Genomic DNA, 21,996 nt, shown 5'->3' with positions numbered 1-21,996 from the left:
TTAAAAACAACACAATATAAACTAATTATGGACTTGATAAATCAATGTAAATTTTACACTTGAGACACTCCGCGTTATAGAGGGGATGGGAAACGCGTTATAGGGAGGGTTTATTTCGCAGACGACTGTTTTTGATCGAAATACAATAAAACCCGCTTAAGACGATTCCTCAGGGACACTACCAAAAACGCGTCTTAAGCGAGAAAGCGTATTATGCGGGATATGGCAAATAATACATACAACATATTATTATGTATTATGTTCTAATTTTGGTATATATAGGTATTAAATTATACATTTATAAATTACATTAAATACCTAGTGCAATTATAATCACATTATTTAAAATAATCACTTATTTTGGTTTGATAGAAAGATTTCAGACATAAGCAATTAAAATATTTTCAACATAATTTAACTTTTGCAGTGCATCTTCGCTTTGATCCAAGAAGCTACATAACGTCTTACATCATTAATAGCTGCAGCCTAGGCGTTTGACAAAACCGAAGGTGACTCATCTTCGTCTTCATCATTATCACTAAGGGCCTTATTTTGTGATAATGATTGAATTACGGTGCTACATTGTCATCAATGTAAGAATAACCAGGAAAACCCTGCAGTATCTCGGGTTCTTCTTCTTCCAACACGACGTCAGGGCTCGGGCATTTTAAACGGGATGACGAATCGTATTAAGCGTTAGGAAATGTATGAAAATAAGTCTCTAGTTGCAGAGACTGGCGTAATGTGGCGTATTATGCGTGAAATCGTATTAAACGTGATCGTCTTAAACCCACTACGTATGTAATAAACGTGTAATTTACAAATCTGTATGTCAAAAAATTTGACATTTATTTGTGTTTACGTTATATTGTGGCGACGCCATCTTGGCTAGCGGCGTTTTGGAGTGTTTTTCATGAATGAACGCTGTCTACATCCAGGACAAGGCCTAGGACGTTAAACTCTTAAATCACCTCTTTCAATAGTTCATGTAGCTCTTCGCTGTCCAAAGCTGGATTCTGGAGTTGCAGCTCCCTAAACAGGCGCTCTTCTATGATATACGGCTCCAGGCTTCTGCAAATTTATATAACTTCGAATTAATACTTTAAGTATCAATTATGCTTAAATGTGAATGGAGAAAGAGTTTTGGAAATCGATACAGTAGGTTTTGAGGTTTTCGTTACAAACATTCAATCAAACAATTCTTTTATTTTGTTAGGTTATTAATTTAAACAGAAAACATTTATTACATTTGTTAGTAATAGACTAGCAATGAAAAAAAAAATTAACGCCGCAACCTTTTATGTCTGGGCCTCACATATCTGTTCTGTATTCTAGCTTATAGCTTCCTGTGTCCTTACGATATTTTCCTCAGCAAATATTAAATGTGAACATAGAAAGAAAGTCCATTGGTGCACAGCCGGGGCTCGAACCTACGATCTCAGGGATGGGAGTCGCACTATGAAGCCACTTGGCCAACACTGCAGTCTAATTAATCTATGTTAAAAACCAGAAGATTTTCCTTAATAAAATTCTCTCTGACTAATTAATGTCTCTGTAATGAGTTAGTAGCACCATCCCAAAAACTACTAAACCGATTTTAATTAAATTTGACTGTTCACTAACTTGCAATATCTAATTTTAATCAATATATACCTCACACATAACCTACTTTTTATGTAATCGGTTATTTTTGTTTAGACTACAATTACTTTAAATAAAAAAACTTTTTCCATTTGTAATTTAAAATAAAACAAAACTGATAAAAAAATACAAGACCCATTTAAAAGATCTTTCTTCTCTATCTCTTACCTAGTTAGCAACTCCCCCGTAGAGCAAAGTACCAGGATGTCATGAAGCGGAGAGGCTAAGACGAGTCCCACCGGAGGTGAGGCCTCGTCCGAGCTGGTGCAGACGAGGTGACGTGCCGCACTCGACTTGCTGCTTATTAGAGACAGTATGGAATCTATTTCATCTGAAAACAACATTATCGATGGTAAGAAACTGTCGATTCGTTAAAAAATTCTAGAACAACAAACAAAGTTTTGTCTTTTGTTAACATAGCATTTACACATCAAGAAAATTATATACATAATTTTAAATTTTTTCCGAAATTTTTAATAATAATACATAGTTTCAATCCGTTAAGAAGTGTTTTCTTAAGTCTTAATAGAAATCCCGATTAATCTCTGGCAACATTTTCTGTAAATCACATTTGTACTCTATTATTTGTATCTATGGTCATACAAAAATTATTAAAAAATGCGCTTTTATGGACACAAAACTTAACACAATATTATTCTGGTACGAGCTTTTTCAGTTATTACCTTCTGTACGGTTCCTGGGTCAACGGGATGCTTCAAATAATAGAGATTTATTGATTTACTCTATATTTACCACTCGCGTGTTACAATAGAATATGAGTGAAATAATGACGTGCTAATTGCTATGTACCGAATGAATACAATTTAACAGTCAAAGAGAGTGCCTACGTCTGGCTATGCTCTCGGGGTGTAACTCCGACGATTTGGGAAATCGTCACGCTTATAAGTTCGAAATGTACATCCATGGCACGTACAAACATAGGAATTTGTCAAGCTTGTAAACGAGCAAGAATGTACGAACCTTGGCACGTACATAGGGATCATCACGCTTATAATTCTAAGATAGCCTGAGTGCGCAAAATGTAGAGCTTTGGCTCGTACACCTTCCAAATAATAGTTAATTTAAAAAGGAGCACTACCCGCTCCATTATTAAATTAATAAAATCTCTGTTTAAATGCGATACAAACTTACTCTCTTCGGCCAGAGCTAAGTTCTTGAGATGTCCCATGATGGGCAAAGTGACGGAGTGTACGCCGCCAGCGTGCATACACGCGTACGTATTCCCCAAGCACTGAAACCAATTTTAAATATTTACACATTGCCATAAGATTTAATTTCTAGTAAGTCTTTTTTATAAGAAGTGGGTACGTGATAAGCAGCTTATAGTGTCTTATTAAATAAATAAAAAAATATAATAATCGTCACACAAAACGCAGCTGGAGAATTGAAGTGCTGTTTCATCAGGACAACGCGCCGTAACAAATCAATGAAATAAATGGCAAAGCTCTGGCCCCCAGCGACTTTTCCTGTTCCCAGACCTCAAGAGAATAATCTAAGTAGAAGTAGTAATAGGATAAAATGAAATAATTGTATTATTTGTATTCATATCTATGAAAATAAAAGCATTTTGTTAAACTTTATCTAATTTAACTTTAATTAACCAATTTCTGTAAAGTTGCATATAGTAGATCATTTTTCGAAAAATTAGGTCATTAAGAAGTTTCACTTACGTGTGTGTACACTAGTACACGCACACATTTTTTTAATACAGTACTGGAAGGTTTAACCGCAGTCCCACCTGATGATAAGTGAGATGCGGCCTTTTGGAAGGCACGCTTATTAAGGAGATGTCTGTTTTTCCGCTGCTTAAATGAACCCATAGCATACTGTCTAGGGAAAATGGAAGATGTAAGGAGTTCCACTCCAATTTTTGAAGTGAAACTTCTTTAAGCGCAAGAGGGTAACATTTTTACGGAAACGTCACGTGCAGCGTTTTTGTCGAAGAAAAGGGATAGAGCGATTGAGACCGTTTGAGAGAGAGTGAGAAAGGGCGAACGTACCAAAGTACACGCTATTGGTGGATGTATTCGTTTCTATATTAGAACTTTAGATGGCAATTCTGTCGAACAACGTCATTAGCACGTATACAGCATGTAAACAGTGTCAATATAGATATGCATGTACTTGGAGTGATCATATACTGGTACATGTTCATCTATTGGGGTATTTACCTTAGTCATAATTAATTTACAAAGAAGTTTCACTTCTGACTTGTGTACTTTGTACGCACGCACTTTTTGGTGCTACCGGGCTTCGTTTGATGTTAAGTGATACCGCCGCCCATGGATACTCTCAATCAAAGGCTCGCGAGTGCGATACCGGCCTTTTAAGAATTGGTACAGAAACACTTTAGTGGGCAGATGGCTCCACATAGTGATGGTGCGCGGTAAAAACTGTCTTAAAAAATGCACAGTTATGAAACGACGTACGTCGTTGATAAGGGTAACACCACGAACTCACGCGTGTGTTGCCGGCCTTTGCATAAACATAGTTTCCTTTTTATTAAAGTTTAAATCTTACCGGATACAAGTGAACCGGATAAGCAAATGACACATCATCTTTACTGTTCAACACAATGTTCAAATCCACAGACTCCATAACGTAGAGGGCGTAGCCATCGCTGTTTTCTTTCTCTGAACCCTGAAATCAATTTTAACACACCAATCAGACTTCCTACTCATAAAAATATTTACACCTAAAATTGGTCATTTTTAAATAAGAAAATTTTACCGATTTCAAATACCTATCAACAGTGTCTTTATATATATATATAATTCTATTGTAAATTGTCAGGTCACCACCTGGATGGTTTAGATTTACAAATCAGTCTGAAAGACGCCGCTGCAGTGGGTATCTAGGTTATTTATGTATACTGCAAATAAACTCCTAAACAGCGTTGTAGCGTGTGTACAGGACAACGTCTATCGGATCCGCTAGTTTGTTATAGATGTCATGTAATACAGATATCTTAAGCACGACTGAACATCCACTACTGTTTTAATGTAAAGTGGGAACAAACCGTGATCCATGTGGTATCAAATCAAATTATTTTAGTACAATTAGAATTATTATTATTTTCTTATGTAGCCAAGTTCACATTTCAAGGATCGTCATCCTCGCTTAAATGTCATTCCTTGTGGCGGTGTCCATGCGTCGGGTTGTCTCTCTTCCTAAACTATGACGAGGGGGCCGATGGCTGGCCATGCGTGATACTCGTGAACATGTGCTACTTATGGTGAATGGTCGTACTTGAATTCGTGTATGCGGTGATGTTAGTTATTTCGACTATGTATTTGCGTGTTGTTCCCACGAGAATGTAAGTGCGTGCTCCTATTTCACCATGCCTCCTGCTGATGTCATGTGGAACATGGTGTGATGGTTGCAGCAAACGTTGTGTAATACAAAAAAAAACTTGGCGATTAAAAGCGTGGCGGAGAGTTTATTGCCAGTTCTTCTCTTCCGTTCTACGCCCTCGATTTGAGAACTGGCACTAAATGTAAAAATAGAAGCATTTAATGTATATTTCTTTTTTATTGACGTTCATAAGTGTACATTGTGTTACCTATATGAATAAATGATTTTTGACTTTGAACTGATTTTGATGGAACTCATTGTTCCAAGTAAGACAATGGCAGTGGTTATATATATTTGAATATATAGGGATCTAAATAACTTACGTTAGGCAGAAGCAGGCAATGGTATAGCGATGCCGTGGCACTGGCGATGACCACAATGGTGGAAAAGTCTGCGGCTCCCATCGTCATGATGGCACACGATTCGGAGCCATAGTTATCATCAGCCGGTGGATACATGGCGAGAGGACCGCGGAGTTTTATTTGTAGGGGACTGAAATGTTTTATTAAAAAATATGAGGCTCCTAGTCTAGTCTAGGCACATACGGCTGATCAAGTGTATGAAGTGTAAGCCCCATGCCCCATTTTATAGAATCTATTAATGGGGTGAAGGAAAATTTATGGTCCGCATAATTCGTGTACTGACTCGTTTTAGCGCTGTCAATGTCTTCTATCAAAATCTTCATACAAAACAAAATGGTTTGACAGCTTAAACATGATTTAGGTTTGAAGTTCTAGAATTCTAGTTTTCATCTAAGAACTTTAAGCATTTTTTGAATAATATTTTAACATTAATTGAATCGAATTAAAATGCATTTTGCTGACAAAAAGATCCGGCATTACTGTCTGCATATATATTTAAATATTAATATATATTACATTATTTATTTATATCTTCAAAGACATATATTAAATTATATTAAAAACGACGCATACATAATAAGAAAATTATGTATAAATATAGATAAAAAACGGTAAATAAATCAAATACTCACAAAAACTTATTTAAAAAATTATTAAAAGGTCTAAATACTAAGATTTGTTTTTGTTTTAAGAAGACCTAACTGTCAGGACGCTTACCTGATCTTAAGTGATACTGCCGCCCATAGACACTCTTAATCCCAGAGGGCTCGCGAGTGCGTTGCCGGCCTTTTAAGAAATAGTATGCTCTTTTCTTGAAGGACCCTAATTGATCGAATTGGTTCGCCAGTTTCCACAGAATAGTGGTACGTGGCAAAAACTGCCTTCGAAAACGCTCAGCTGTGGAACGACGGACGTCGAGGTGATACGGATGGAATTTCGTATTCTGCCTCGAGGTCCGACAATAAAACTTACCTGCAGGTGTTACTTAACGAAAGAGATGATTACTTTATCATCAAAGTAACAGAAATATAAATTAAATAACGTACCAAATATAAAAAAAGAAATACCTTTTACTCTCCAAGAAATCAGTATTCATCATATAAACATCACCGTTCCCACTGAGAATCAGCAAGTGTTCACTATCGGGTGTGGCTGTGAAATCGACTGCCGAGTCACCGAAGCTGTCCAGCAAGGTCATTCCTAAAGATCCAACAGGTTTTGGTCCGATTAGGAAGGACTTTATCATCCGTGGTCCTGTCTTAAGGGCTATGTTGTATAACCTGAAATTGTAAGTGAGAAATTACTTACAGCAAAAGCCTTGACACACGATTTGAGACTTTTTGTTTTGTGATTGGAACTAGTAGTTCAATTAGTGCGTCCAAATAAAATGTTTGCGTGTACTAGTGTACATACGTAAGAAGTGAAACTTCTTTATGACCTTATTTTTCGAAAAATGCAACTTTACAGAAATTGGTTAAATAAAGTTAAATTAGATAAAGTTTAACAAAAGACTTTTATTATCATAGACATGAATACAAATAATACAATTATTTTATTATACCTTATTACTACTAAGATTATTAAAGAATTTCATTAATTGTAATAGAATTATTACTATCATTGATATCGTCATTATATATCTTTGTTATTTATGGCCTCGAATCTCTTCAAATTAACCGTGGTAGGGAAAAATGTACGGTAAGTACTTTATATGTGCGCATTTAACATTGGCTCGAACGGTGAAGGAATCGTGAGGAAACCGAGCCTTAGACATAAAAAGTCGACGGCGTGTGTAAGCAAAGGAGGCTGTTTACCTACTTGCCTATTAGATTGACCAGACCTAACAAGGTTGTAGCACGTATTTTCTAACATTCTTGACAATTATGTGAATTATGAATCCCTTGGTTAATTCTTAGCGAAGCTTGCATTTAACAGTACAGTAATCTAAAATTAAACTAAATAACTTTATTAAATTGTAACTAGTTTTTGAATGGTTCAAAAAAAAAACGGTTTTACGAGCATACTTCTTCAACACGTTTCCCTATAATCCCAGTTTGGGTGATCCAATCAGCACCTTACAGTTTAACAATTCATCTAAACAGCGACAAAATACATATCACCAAACCTATCATATAGATCATGTATAGTTGGACTGACGACATTATCAAGGTTGAGTTCCAGAGAGAGGAAAATGGAGGCCTACAGCCCTTGTCAAATAAAGAGGCTGATGATAACTGATTATATCATGTATATGATAAATAATGGTTTCTTTATTACCTATGTCGACGAATCGTCATAAGTCTTACCTCATAGTATTATCGGAGAGTAGAACCAACAAATGCGAGAGTGACTTGGGATGCCATCGTACTCTATGGACCTCACCCTTCGCGTACATAAATCGTTCGTCCAACGAATAGCTCCTGTAACGTAAATATGTTATTTTTAATAGTGTTAATAGAGTTGACAAGTGTCGGCCTAGCTGCTTTTCTTTTATCCTTTTTACAGTAGTACATGAAGGCAACATCCCTTGGACCCAAGTCAGCATATGTCAGGTACAGAAGGCTGATATCTTATCAATTAGAACAAAAAATCACGACAACAGATACAGGCGGAGATCAAGAATTGTAACGCCACTGTTTATATTTAAATAATAATAAAATATACTAATAAATTTAGTAGATTCAGTTACTTATGCCGTCAAAAGGTTATTTTAAAGCAAAATTAAACTCAAATTTAAATAAAGTACTTGGTCCTCATAAATGATACCATTTGCGAAGATGAAGGAGACTTTGTTAATTAGGGTTACCAATATTACCAATTTGATTAAGGGAGGACCCTCTCGCAGGAGCGAGAAAAGAGCGTAGCAATTCGTAAAAGGCCGGCAACGCACTTGCGAGCAAACTCAAAATAACGTTTTTCATATAGGTAAACATGTACACTTATGAACGTCAGAAACGAAGGCTTTGAATTTATTTAGTGATAATTCTCTACTTTCGCTTGGGAGTTTGTTGTAAAAACGAATACAATTTCCATATAAGGAGTGGTTTATTGGTTAGTGGTTGGGCACACTCAAACTAGTTCTGTTTCGTTGTGTTGTGTTTGTGCCTTCTCGCATCAATGGGCAGCGGTATCACGAGCCTCCTGCCCGTTTGCCTCTTTTTACATCGAACAAATAACTAACTAAAGCACCTATAAGTCCAACAGACGCATTTGACTTTCACATGTATTATTACGTACAAAAACAAATCCACGTAAAAGAATTAATACAAAAACCGCAACACATAAATTAAGCATTGTTCAAATAACTCCTGCGGCCCCTCCCTTATCAGTAAAAATGAGCCTCATTCGTTAATCCCTTTAAAGATTCGCGGTAACCCTTCAGTAACGCTTTTGAGAGAACCATAATTAAATTAATGATTGGAACGGCATATACACAGGACACACGATTCGTTCGTGCCCTACGAGGTCTCGTAGCAGTCTGTCTGTACTGTACCATTTTTGTTGTTTCATTACTAGCCAATACTTCGTTAAATTTGTATGGAATTATATCATGGAATTATTTCTTTCAAGATACCTAAATTTAAGAAATTAGCCAGAGCCTTTATTGTACCTTGCCAAACCGCCGTTTTTGTACCGCGTACAAATTATTTGAAGAAGTCTATTAAGTATCCCTCATACTTATTTAATCAATTACCGTCTATAATTCGTAATATTAGCGCGTTCAAACAATTCAAAAGGACTAAAGAACTATATCAGAATGATCTTTGTGGACTCAAATTGGGATGGCTGTTGGTGACGTGTATCTCGTTCTTATATATTAAGTTTCTCATGTAAAAGAAATACATTTTTTGTAATGAGAAATAAAGCCCATTTAACCTATCTCAATTTTCATATTAAAGGTTTGATAAATTAAAACCAACAAAAATTATAAGAAAAGCATCCTTTCGTTGTAAATCACATTTGCAAAAGGTCGCCTTTTTACCACGCGAGAGAAAAGGGGTAACAAACGATCGTGCATTAGAACAAACGGAATACAAATACAGGCCGGACCCACCTCCGGAACAAAAACCGATAAAAAGCCCAGGAAAGGTTCCGATTCGGTAAAAAATAAGAACCAGACAATGCGAAGCGGGCAACCTATACGTGTCCAGTTTTTTTACGACCCTTTGTCCTTCCGGGCCTATTTTTTAAATAGATCACGGGTAAGTAAAGACCGCCGGACATCCCTGAAATATTATTGTGGATTTTTCTGCTCCGTACTCATAAATTCGGCCCCCCCGCGCAGATTGGGCGCGGAATTATAAATTCGTTTAATAAAATATGATACGATAAAACCGGTTTTTACCGAGGCGGACCTCTATTATATTATGTTTAATTTAAATATGAATAATTAAATTTAAAAAGGAAATCTCGGGGCTAATGAAATTTTTGTTTTCGAGATAATGAATTGAAAACACGTCGTGGCCGCGGTGTCGCTTCGTGTTATTCTTTTGCGTTCATTCGGATTCAGGGTACGTGTACAGAAATCCCGCTGCGAAAAAAATATTCTAATTTATTAATTATGACGATGAATTATGTTTTTACAACGTTATCTCAGCCTTTGGCGCTATCGCTCCGGCCAGTCTCCAAATACTCTTTATATTAAAAATGTCATATTTTTATTAGCTTGTTTCAAATTTCACACCGTAGGATTAATTTCAAATATCGCAGCTTCCATCTAACATTTCCGTCATCTGTTATTGTAAGTTACATTTTAACAAATAATGTAATTTTACGTAACCCAAACACACGAAGAACGTCGCATTCCAATAAAGTTGAAACAGCGTTTAATCAACACGAACGACCGCGCCACGATCAAACGCAACCATTGTTAAAATAAAAAAATCTCCGAACGGCCGAGAAATATTAAAACAAAAAAGCATCGATCCACTCCGCAACAACCGCAAGGGATTAAAATCGTAACGAACGCACGAAAAATATTCAAATACAATACTAACAAATTGATACAAACACTCATTAGTATCGCGGAAGGCGCGGCGGTTCCCTCAGGCCCGACTTCACCCACCCGATCTACCGACATTACAATCCACATCCAACGTACAAATATTATCTAAAATTCCTTCTCATTTATAATCCTTTTGTGTCCTCAGAGCGGTGTCCTCCGTCAGGCTCGCTCCCCCCGGGGGGTGGGGGGGTATTTTTATATTTTTAATCGCGTTGGGCATTATCCAAATGGACATTGGCGGTCGGGCTGTCGCTGCGGTCGCGATGATAAATTCTTTCGTTCGACACCGACGCGATGTTTTGTTTTGTCTCTTCCTTTATTCCCGTATCTGAGTAGAATGTCATTAATTACGTCTATTTGTCTGCCGGTGACTGTATTCTTTCGATTTCTTAGACGATTAAAAATTTTCGTCTGCTTCCGATACTGGGCCGAAATGAGAATTGATTATACTCCATGGAGGTGCTTTATTGAAAGAATTTGTCCGCGTTTCATCTGTCAGTGATTGATATCAATTTGCTATTCATAGCTGTTTTCTTTAGACAATGTCTTGTAGGGTTGTTTTTTTGATGGATTCCATTATTAATGAATCATATTTTAATAAATCAAAAATATAACTTACTTTTATTGCAAATTTGCGCTCAAATCACATACAAACGTGGTGCATGTTAAGCCTCAATTAGTTAAACTATATTTCCAAGCTTCTTTATTTGCGAAATGACACGAGAAAGACTTATAAATTAAAAGGTAAATATTTTATAAGGCCGGCAACGCAATCGCAAGCCCTCTGGCTTTGAGTGTCCATGGGCGGTATCACTTAATATCAGGTGAGCCTCCTGCTCGTTTGACACCTCAATAAAAAAATGTAAAGAAAAAACCGACCAATAAATTTCCTATCAAAATTACAATTCATATACCATTGCATTTATGATAAATTTTATCTCAAAAATTCATGGCTGAGGTCAGGACGATTCGTTTGGTACATTAAGCGCCAAAAACAAGAACAATATCTTCCGTAAGATAAAATTCGAAAAAAGTTTAATAGCACCCAAATCCCGAGCTCCGATAAAAATACCCTCAATATTTTATAAAATTCGAATTCATGCAGATCCCTTTATTACGGTGGAACGGACAGACAGGCCCGCTTTTACATATAGAGAAACAATTTCCTTGAGTTAAAATTTTGAACGAAATATGCTTTGTGTTGCAGTAATAAATTCTACAAATATTATAAATACAATTACATACACTGAACTAATTTGAATGAAATTTGAGGTTTTTATACGAGTAATAGTAGTCTGGTCAAGGTATAATCTAGACTAACGACGTTTAAACTCCACTAAATATCGTGTAACGAAACAAATTACGACTTCGATATACCACACTTGCATGTGAACAAAACAAGACATGGAAATGTGTCTGTCCTACCCTTATATATTACGGGATTTCATACATTGTTAACCTGAAGTATGTACTATTTAATCTTTAATTTGAGTAGATTATACGACTCTTTAAGTAGACGAAACACTAAGACTACGTTTTACTTTAAAAACATGTGTTTTAACATGCATCGTGTACCACGGAATAATTGTAGTTACAACGCAGGGACTCCCCTAGTGTGGGGACTAGCGTTAGATCCATTTTATTACCACTATTTCTGTCATTAATAAAGTTTTATTATTATTCGGATATTACACCTATTATTTAATTAAAATTAAAAACATATTTGTTCACTCAATATTTATAGGAACAAATCCATGGCTGAGAATTACAAAGTTTTCAAAATTCTATTATAATCGTGTCTATTTGAATTTTTGTGTTACGTAGCTAATTCACATAATAAAAACATTACTTGTTTGCTTAATTTATACGTTGAAACATTCATCGATCTTTACAAAAGATACACATAAAATTTTATACAGAAACAATTATAGATAAATAAATAATATTTTTTTCCAATCACCTCTTATAGAGTATACTTAATTCTTCCTTCCTTCCTGCCTTCTCTAATTGACTCCAAATCTCCTGACTTCTCTTTCTAAACAATTCTCTAACTAAACCCAACCTAATTCACACAATATTACATTTGAATCAATATTTATTTAATGAGAATTCCTATTTCAATAGCCAACAAAAATATTGTTTGTAACTTTAGAGACTTGAAAGTAAATTGACCTCACGTATTTCCACCATAATAAGTTCCCATTGGATGAAGTTCCGGTTCGTGTGTACATAAATCGTCTCAGGCCACAGTTTCGGACCATTTAGTGTGGACGGCGATACATTTGTGTTCATCCTTTTATTTTGATACTACTCTAGTGCCACGTACTAAAGAGAAATGGCAAAAAAAGCCTTCAATATTCTTTAGCTGATCCAAATAATAGTTCTATTAATCATATCAGAAAAGATGTAAGTGCTAATTCATTGTCTACACTATATAATAATATAAGAAGTAAATATTTGTTTGTTTGTTTGCATTGAAAACTCCAAAACTACTGGGCGGATTTGAATAATTTTCTCGCCATTAGAATCCTGCATTATCACATGAACATAGGATATAGAATGTTTTTAAATATAATCCGTATGAAAACTCGATAAAGTAACCGAAACTGTGATTAAATCCCAACAACGCGTTCACTACGGAAACTATTGACAATAGAGCAAAGTGATGTACTACAGTTTATCTATCGGTATCTATCAGTTTATGATATCTACTTAGTGCAAAGTGCAAGCAATATATATTCAATATTATTGTTTGAATACTAGATTTTAAACATTAGACTTTTATAATTACATGATTTATCCCTCTCTTTTATATTCAAAAGCAGATTTGACCGAGTATAAATATATGACTTATTTGAAGTAACCCTAATACGATATAACCGTATAATTGTTTCATTAATACTTTTAATAGGATTTTTTGTTGATTGTGATTTTTGACGTAGCTTCCCAGTTTTTTTAAATTACAATACCGTTTACGACGACATCGTTTAGAACAACATACCGGTTATATTGACTAAAGTCATAGGCTATCGGTTTTTACGCCCAAATATGAGTAGTGCCTTTGATGTCGTTATAACAGATTGAGCAGAAGTGAGCAGTGTTGGCCTAGTTGCTGCAGAGTTTAGCGCTCATCCCTGAGGTCGTAGGTTCGATCCCCGGCTGTGCACCAATGGATTTTCTTTCTATGTGCGCATTTACCATTCGCTCCAACGGTGAAGAAAAACATCGTGAGGAAACCGGCTTGCCTTAGACCCAAAACGTCGACGGCGTGCGTCAGGCATAGAAGGCTGATCACCTACTTGCCTATTCAATTTACAAATGATCATGAAACAGATACATAAATCTGAGGCCCAGACCTAAAAAGGGTTGTAGCGCCATTGATATTTTTTATTCATTGGGATTTTACATGTTTTAGTAAAAAAAAAAACCAGTGACGCTACAACCATTAGGGCTTAGCCTAAAAAGCATTTAGCCTCAAATTTCCGTATTCTGCTTTGTGATTTGTGTATTTATGGGGAAGTAGGTTATTATTATACTTCAGTGCCTGACACACGCCATCGATTCTAGAGTTCCTAAGAAGATTTTTCTTTACCGTAGAAGTAAATGCGTACATAATTTATATGTGTCTGTAAATTAAACGATCTTACAGATTCAGCATAAATCTTTTGCATTTATAAAACAAAAATATTGTAAATATCAAATCAATTTGAAAATGGAATAACGAATCAGTATATCCGCACAGTACATTATCCCGTTAAAACAACGATCACTTCTGGCCGCGTGCGATTTTTAAAACCTTTTTCGAGCTCTCCTTTTTGCCAACCGCGAACGCGCTTCAAACTGTTTAATGATTTGAAAAACGTGTTCTATCAGCCTTTACTCGGAAACAACCGAAAAAAAGCCCACAACAAAGGGTACAAAGTGCAAATAGACACGGATACGAGCGTATCGGGCATCCAAAAAGCCACAGCCGCGCGATTTTCGCCCGTATTATTAAAATAAATTAGGTATTAGCGTGAGTTTTTCAACTGCGCCAAGATTTTGCCGAAATGTTGGCACTCAGATCTCATCGGCAATTTATTATATTCAGCCGGTTCGGAATTTACGATTATTTGAACTGGACAATGCTCTGTGGCGATTGGCGCTTTTTTTCTAACGCCAATAAAAACCTCGGAATGATGTACGGTGTGCAATCAAACATAAATTGTGTGATAATATTTGGACGATTTTAATAAAATTTGAATAACGATACCATTTTAATTATGATTTTATTCCATATTTTATTACAGTTACCTTTACTTGTTCTTGATAAATTAGTCTATAAAATTGGAGAATTACAACTACAAATTTTAGTCTTGTAAAATCTTAAATTTGGCCTACTAAGTAAAACAAACAAACCAGTGGCGCTACAAACTTTTTAGGTCTAGGCTTCAGATTTCTGTATCTGTTTCATCAGCATAGGCTCCTGTAGTTCACACGACGATTTTTTAGAAATAAGTCGATGTCCAGCGTTTGAGCGAATGTTAAGTGCTCACTTAGACAGAAACTGCATTGCGCACAGCCGGGGATCGAACCTCCGACCTCAAGCATGCTAACACATTTTAGCTTGTAGATTAACTGAATGGAACAAAAATCGAATTTTAAAATACATTTTTTCACTCTTTAACCAAAGACAATTATATTAACAGTCACTTATAAAGTATTTTTTATACATTATATATATAAAAGAATTAATATATCTGATAGGTTGTGGAGTAAATTAAATTATACAAGAGAGTTTCAGACTAAGCGATTATACATAAGTTACAATACATACCGACTGATGACCTATGTCTGACAGGTCAGAGTGGTATAATTTATAACGTGAATTTAATCTGATAGAACCTAATTTACATATGCAGTATTTACAATAACGTGCGGGCTTATTAAAGATTTGAGTTGACCCCTGGTAGATACTGGTGACCTCAGCTGGTTTTCTTCGCTCAACGAATAGGTATCGCAAATCGTGAGAAAATACCAGCGTTAAAGGTACAGTATAGGGCCCAATTTTTTTAAAATTTGTTTTATATTAGTGAAGTATAAAATTAATAGTTAAAATCAAAACTTGTATTGAAATAAGTGAGAAAAAGCCATTTAGAAAAACAAGAAAACATACTTAGCGGTGATGCCGTTCGGGTCACATAGCATTGGCGATTAATCAAGGGGGTTGAATGAATAGAAAAATATGATTATTCATTTATTCTATTTTGTCCGTGACATTTAATATGCATGCGTCTCGTCTCTTGGGGTTGCTACCCTCGATATTAGTACTAGATCATTTTTTGGAAATTAATTTCGCTAGAAATTGTATTGTTCATTTGCTTAAGGCTTCGAGTGATATTTCTTATATATAAGGACACAAATATATAACTGGATGCTCACCTGATGTTAAGTGATACCTACCGCACACGGACACTGCCTATGGACACTCTTAATGTCAAAGAGGTCGCGAGGGCGCTGCCGGGCTTTTAAGAATTGATACTCTCTTTTCTTGAAGGACCCTAAGTCGAATGGGTTCGGAAATACTTCAGTGGGCAGCTGGATCCACATGTGCGAATAAGCTGCCTTGAAAACTTGGTGGAATTTCGTATTTTGTCTCATATGATGATGAAACTCAGTTGCAGGTATTAATCCGAATAATCTGTAAACAATCTTCGTGGTAAAGGCGGTAGAAGATGCGGAATGACTCCACATGTCTACGCAACACCATCTACATCTCTGTACTAACGAGCGAGACCTTTGACTATGGGTAGGATTTTAAGTTATGATAAAATGTTGCTTAGCAATGAATTGTTTGGACATAAGGTAATTATTTTTCAAACATTACTATCATTATTCAAACATAATCGAATTTTGACCTGATTCTGCTAATATCATAAGTACTGATTCGAACTGAAAAATTGTTTTGAGAAACTATGAGGCATAGCAACTGAACACTTAAGGTACTACAACCTCTGAAGTCTTGACCTCTGTATGACGAAACGGTCATAATACGTTTTAAATAGACATATAGGTCAGCCTTGTGTGCCTGATAGACGCCGTCAACTTTTTTGAGTCAGCCATGCCGGTCTCATAACGATGTTCCCTTCAACGTACGGTTACACCAGAAACGTCCATTTGTGATTCAAACACATGTCCCATCTGATCCCATCAACCTCCTCAATAAAAATATATAATAAATTGCCGGAAAATTTAAAGAATGAAACCAACCACTTGTGGTTTATAAAATTGTTAAAGGAATTATATAATAAATGTTATTAAACCGTTGCAGAGTATCTGAATGATAGAATCTAGACAAGGTCCCTATTGTAACAAAATTATGATATGTTCCGTCGTCATATGAACATAACGAATGCTATAAAGATTTGAATTTGTTCTCAAGCCACTATACACACTTGCTGTAATCTTACTATATATATATATATATATATATATATATAAACATTAGAATCTCTATCACTCAAACTTCGTTAGAACCTCTAAATACGTGGTATCTCGAATTATTTAGACTTTGTTACTCGAATAAAATGTAATTTCCCTACAAAGTGTTTATAATACATATTTATACTCAATAACTCGAATTACAAAACAGAGACTTCGTAAGTCGTAGTTAGTAAAATATATATAGTCTTACTTGGAATTCCCCGAAATAGTAGCAAAAAATCCGAAATGCATGTTCGGGTTCGTAGCTTCTAATATATTAATATTTCTATTGTACACGTGTAATGAATGAATGCATTCAATACAAAAACACACATAGAAATCGCGCTTCTGTAAGTCGAAATTTCACCAGTTAAATCATATGTATCTCGAAGTTCTTGTTAAGTCGAGAACTCGTCAACTCGATTTTTTTTGCATTTCCCGTGACATTCGAGTTACAGAGATTCCACAGTATTTATAATGGATTGAATAATTTATACTTTATAATTACTTAACAGACAAGAACAGTACAAATAATATATAAATACAAAGACTTAAAATATTCGAATTCTCATTTAAAAATGTTAACTATGAACTTTAACAGCATTGCACCCCAAATCGCATCCGAAGCTTAAAACTAATACATTTGGAAGCGAAGGGGGGAGGGGGTGGGGTCCACCCGGTGGGGGAGAGGTCAGGGTGTTCTCGTGTTAATTATTCACATTTTAATTTACGGTGCCGGCCCGCCGGGCAAGTGGGAAAAATGTCTTCGACGTACACCTATGTAAGTTTGCTAATTCGTTTCAATTTTTTTTGCGTTAGCTGTTACGAGTTGATAAGTAGATGGAATTACGAATACGAATTTGGAATTCATTGCTTTTTCAAAACGTTATGTAATTATTTGCAACTTAAACAATCCAATTGGTTTATTAACATGTAAAAAAGATTAAGATATTCTTAATAGTTAATTATAAATCTTGTACTTTTAAACATATTAATATTAACCACTTAAATATATGTTACATACGAGTTGGTATCGTAAAAAATAACAACAACCACACCGTGCGGTAAATGGAATAAGACTTATCTAAATAATTCAAACGCATACATTGTTCCTTCAACAAACCAATTGCATTTCGATCAAGAAACCACATTTGTATCACAATGGGATAAGGTTCAAAATCCAAAAATCATTTCTTTTCCAACTCGTTGACTTTTGAGGCTGTTTTTACGGTCTCTGTGCGAAATGTCGATTCGAATTTGCGCCCTCAACCGGCTGTTATGTTGTATCGTAACTGTGAATGACAAGATGCGGTGATAAGGCCTAATAACCCGTCCGTGCGAATCATTGTATGTTGAATATTTTCGATCGTGACTGTACATTTACGTACATATATATATTTATATATATCAGTGGCGTTACAACCTTTATAGATCTGGGCCTCAGATTTATGTATCTCTATTTTTGATCATTTGCCAATGTAATAGGCAAGTACCTAATCAGCTTCCTGTGCCTGACACTTCCCGTCGATTTTTTGGGCCTAAGGCAAGCTGGTCTCCTCACGATGTTTTCATTCACCGTTCGAGCGAATTTTTAATATGCTATAAGATATAGTAAAAATACTTACAAGTACATAATCAACAATTTTTTGATAAAATAAAGCCATAAAGGATATGCTACGGTATGTAGTAGCTCCGCTACATCTGGCTTAATCATAATTACTCAGTCACAGTTGGATTGAGATGTTCAATTGCCCATAACCAATATCAATTACGACGTATTGAGGAGTGGAAAAGTTATATTATAACTTGGTGTGAGATTAAAACAACTAAATTTCCTGTAAATAAATCATAAAACCTCTCCATTATATACGTTGGGTTGCCAATGTTTCCCTAAAAGCTAAAGAATACCAGCAGATACATTTTCTTAAAGGCCAAATTTCGTACGTATCTCGACTTCATCTTGGTAAATAAATAATTCCAATCAATCGTTAACAGGGGCCGGCAGTAATTTTCACCTTGATAGAACCTTGGGGCGGATGCGCCCCGCGGGTACACCTTAATTCTTTGCTTTGCCTTCATTAACGCCTCCGTATTTTAAATTTAATTATTCGGATCGATATATTTTGATAGCTTTTTGTTTATTGCAAAGGAATAGAACTCTTAAGATATAATCTTATTTAGTAATTATCGTGATCCATATGCCTTTTTTAATGACTATGTTTCTTTGTTCGGCTTTATATGTAAGTTTATCACTTTTTGATCTCAACAATTTCGTTTTTCCTGACAAGAGATTGATTAGAGGCCCGTTGCCTTCCTTAATAATAAATTATTACAATCTATTGATTTTTGCATTGAAGTCTCAAATAACACGCGTACACTTGTGATTACGTCAAGTAGCCTTTCATTATGAAGAATTATTATCTTCGATAGACTATAATGATACAGTGTTAACAGTTAAGACGTAAACTGATTCCTTCCCTTCTGACTGAATTGTATATACATGTGTAATATTATTATGACCTCCAGTTTTTGTTCGTGTTCATCTCATTTACTGAAGCTTGTGATTATGATATAAATGATTATGTCCATATAAATAATGGGTTCAAAACTTTGCTTTGCTTATTTTTTAACCTTACGTACCAATTACATTAAATTATCTCTAAAGTTGTTAGTGATTATAAGGACTACTACTTTTAATACAAAATTAGCGATTACGATTTGACAAGGCAGCAAGAACTTTTGAAATCTTAACTTGAAGTTAATTAAATCTCATGAATTCATTCCTATATTATTATTTATTTTAAGTATTATGATAGCCAAGATCTTTAATGAGCGACTGAAAGAGCTACTTAGAATCAACAGCGTGGGTCGATCAAAACACAGCCACAAGACATTTCTTAACCGTTTCATTAGCATATTTTCCTTCGTTTCAAAGGGTGAACTCAAAAATACGACACACGCTCATTAGGCGCGGATCACACGGTGCGCACTGAATACTAATTGTGGCGTAGATTTCCTACGCAGACGCGGCTGTATTATCGTATTTTTATGTATTAAGGATTCGTATTCTTTTAGTGTATGGCTTAAAGCAAAGTGTATGAAAACAGTTAATTTGCGTATTTGTCTAAATATACTTTTTCATTTTATAGTACTCTGATATAAGACAACAAAGTCGACTTCTACGAGAAACCTGCTTATAAATTTTACTTGTACACTAAAAGTAGAATAAGGGACTTATTTATCATTTTTATGTTGTGAATGAGCAGTGTTAGCCTAGTGACTTCAGCGTGCGACTTTCATACCTGAGGTCGTAGGTTCGATTCCCATCGAGGCACCAATGGAGTTTTATTCTATGTCAACATTTGTTCGAACGGTGAAGGAATACATCGTGAGGAAACCGACTTTCCTTAGACCCAAAAAGTCAATTGCGTGTGTCAGACACAGGAGGCTGATCACCTACTTGCCTATTACATTGACAAAGCATCATGAAACAGACACAGAAATTTGAGGTCCAGGCCTAAATAAGGTTGTAGCAACACTTGCGTTTTATTAAAAAGAACAATTATGATAAAATCTAATCTAGTTACAAAAAATCATAAATTTTCTAAGATATATTGTCATTCAACATATCTAAAATATAATCATAATAACATTAGACTCTACTACATCTATAAACCAAAAGGCAAGTCTATAATATTAGTCTATTACGCGAGGATGGAGGAGGTAAGGTGTTAATTATACGATTTTCTTTGAAATAAGTTAATAAATATTGGATAAGGCTCCCCCTCGTCGCCCTTTAGCGAACTCGCGTACCTCCATGTTACCTTTTAGTGGCATCCTTTCTCATTAAAGCCTTATTGAGGTGTATTTAATTTATCGATGGCCGTTTTTGTAATCTTACAGAACAGAATTATTACGGTGCGGTGTACCTTAGTAGATGTCATTTTGATGTCATCACATTTTTGTGTCACATTAGTTTTATGTATTACTTATGATTTAATGTTGATCACCTCATATATAATGTATTTTCTACAGTATAATACAATCTATATATTCTAAAATACACGACAATTACAGTGAATATAAAAATAAGCATTGGCGCTTCAACCTTTTAGGCAAGGGCCTCAGATTTCAGAATCTGTTTCATGATCATTTGACAATATAATCTAATCTATTCTTTTGACAATTACCTAAGGCAAGTTGGTAATCAGCCTCCTATGCTTGACACACGCCGACTTTTGGGTCTAAACCATGCCAGTTTCCTCACGATTTCATTTAGCATTCCAGCGAATGTTAAATGCGCACATAGAAAGAAAGTCCACTCATCGTCTCTATGAGAAAATCCTGTACTAAAGAATGCAAAGTTTACAAAAAAAATTATAATGCGTTGCAAATGGATTGCATATAGAGTCATAAAGAATAATTGGAATATATAAATCACGAGTTGATATTGTTTAAATTATCAAACCGTCTCGCTACGTAATTACTACCTCGGAACATCCCCTAGGTTTCAAACTGTTTTGAATTTTTTTAATAAATCATCTATTGATAATGTGTGGAACGCCACATTTCGAGTCATTATCACAGATTTTTCAGTCAAAGCGCATCATAGCACTCCGTCCTAGCGGTCCATTATTAATAACACTCAACGCCGGCCGCTTAATTAGCTCCTTTCATAATGTAGAAACGGTTTCTGAATCCCTCACCGAACTGGTTATAAATATGTGCCGGCATACGATCTCGGCAATTTTCAGTTTTCGGCGGTGCAGTTAATAATTCAACGGTCAGGCTCACTGAGCAAAAATGAAATCTCTAATGTGAATGGAACTTAGTGCGGTTCCCGCCGGCAAATAATTAAGGCGCGCCATTAAAAATTCTTCCAGAGCCCAGCCCGACCGGATATGTGATAATATTAATTTACCCCGGAGCGTATGTAAATCAGCTTATTACGATTACTTGATGAATTATTACTATGAAAAAGTTGGTTTGTTTTTTGGCATCTATCGGAGAAATCCAACAATAAATCGGAAGTCAACCAATCCACTGCTTTTTTCATATATACAATTTCGTTGTTTCCATGATAAATTGATATTTTTAGAAAGCTTTTCTCTAGTCGACCAAAGAAGGTAGACATTCTCAAATATTGATATT

The 21,996-nt window shown here is 35.4% G+C and overlaps 1 protein-coding gene across 1 annotated transcript in view; it reads right to left on the bottom strand.

Annotated features, from left to right (window-relative positions):
- LOC123710065 (nuclear pore complex protein Nup88) overlaps window positions 1-21,996 on the bottom strand; it is a 110,045-nt gene that overhangs the window by 7,137 nt on the left and 80,912 nt on the right. The window contains exons 3-9 of the mRNA XM_045661752.1: window positions 7,685-7,798; window positions 6,446-6,658; window positions 5,340-5,508; window positions 4,183-4,302; window positions 2,794-2,893; window positions 1,810-1,972; window positions 972-1,071 (exon numbers count right to left, since the gene is read on the bottom strand). Of these exons, the coding sequence (XP_045517708.1) occupies window positions 972-1,071; window positions 1,810-1,972; window positions 2,794-2,893; window positions 4,183-4,302; window positions 5,340-5,508; window positions 6,446-6,658; window positions 7,685-7,798 (979 nt within the window). The remainder of the gene's footprint in view (window positions 1-971; window positions 1,072-1,809; window positions 1,973-2,793; window positions 2,894-4,182; window positions 4,303-5,339; window positions 5,509-6,445; window positions 6,659-7,684; window positions 7,799-21,996) is intronic.

Source organism: Pieris brassicae, chromosome 5, assembly GCF_905147105.1.
Source record: "Pieris brassicae chromosome 5, ilPieBrab1.1, whole genome shotgun sequence".
NCBI lineage: Eukaryota > Metazoa > Arthropoda > Insecta > Lepidoptera > Pieridae > Pieris > Pieris brassicae.
The sequence above is the reverse complement of the archived record's forward strand: the minus strand, read 5'-3'. Positions and strand labels throughout refer to the sequence as shown.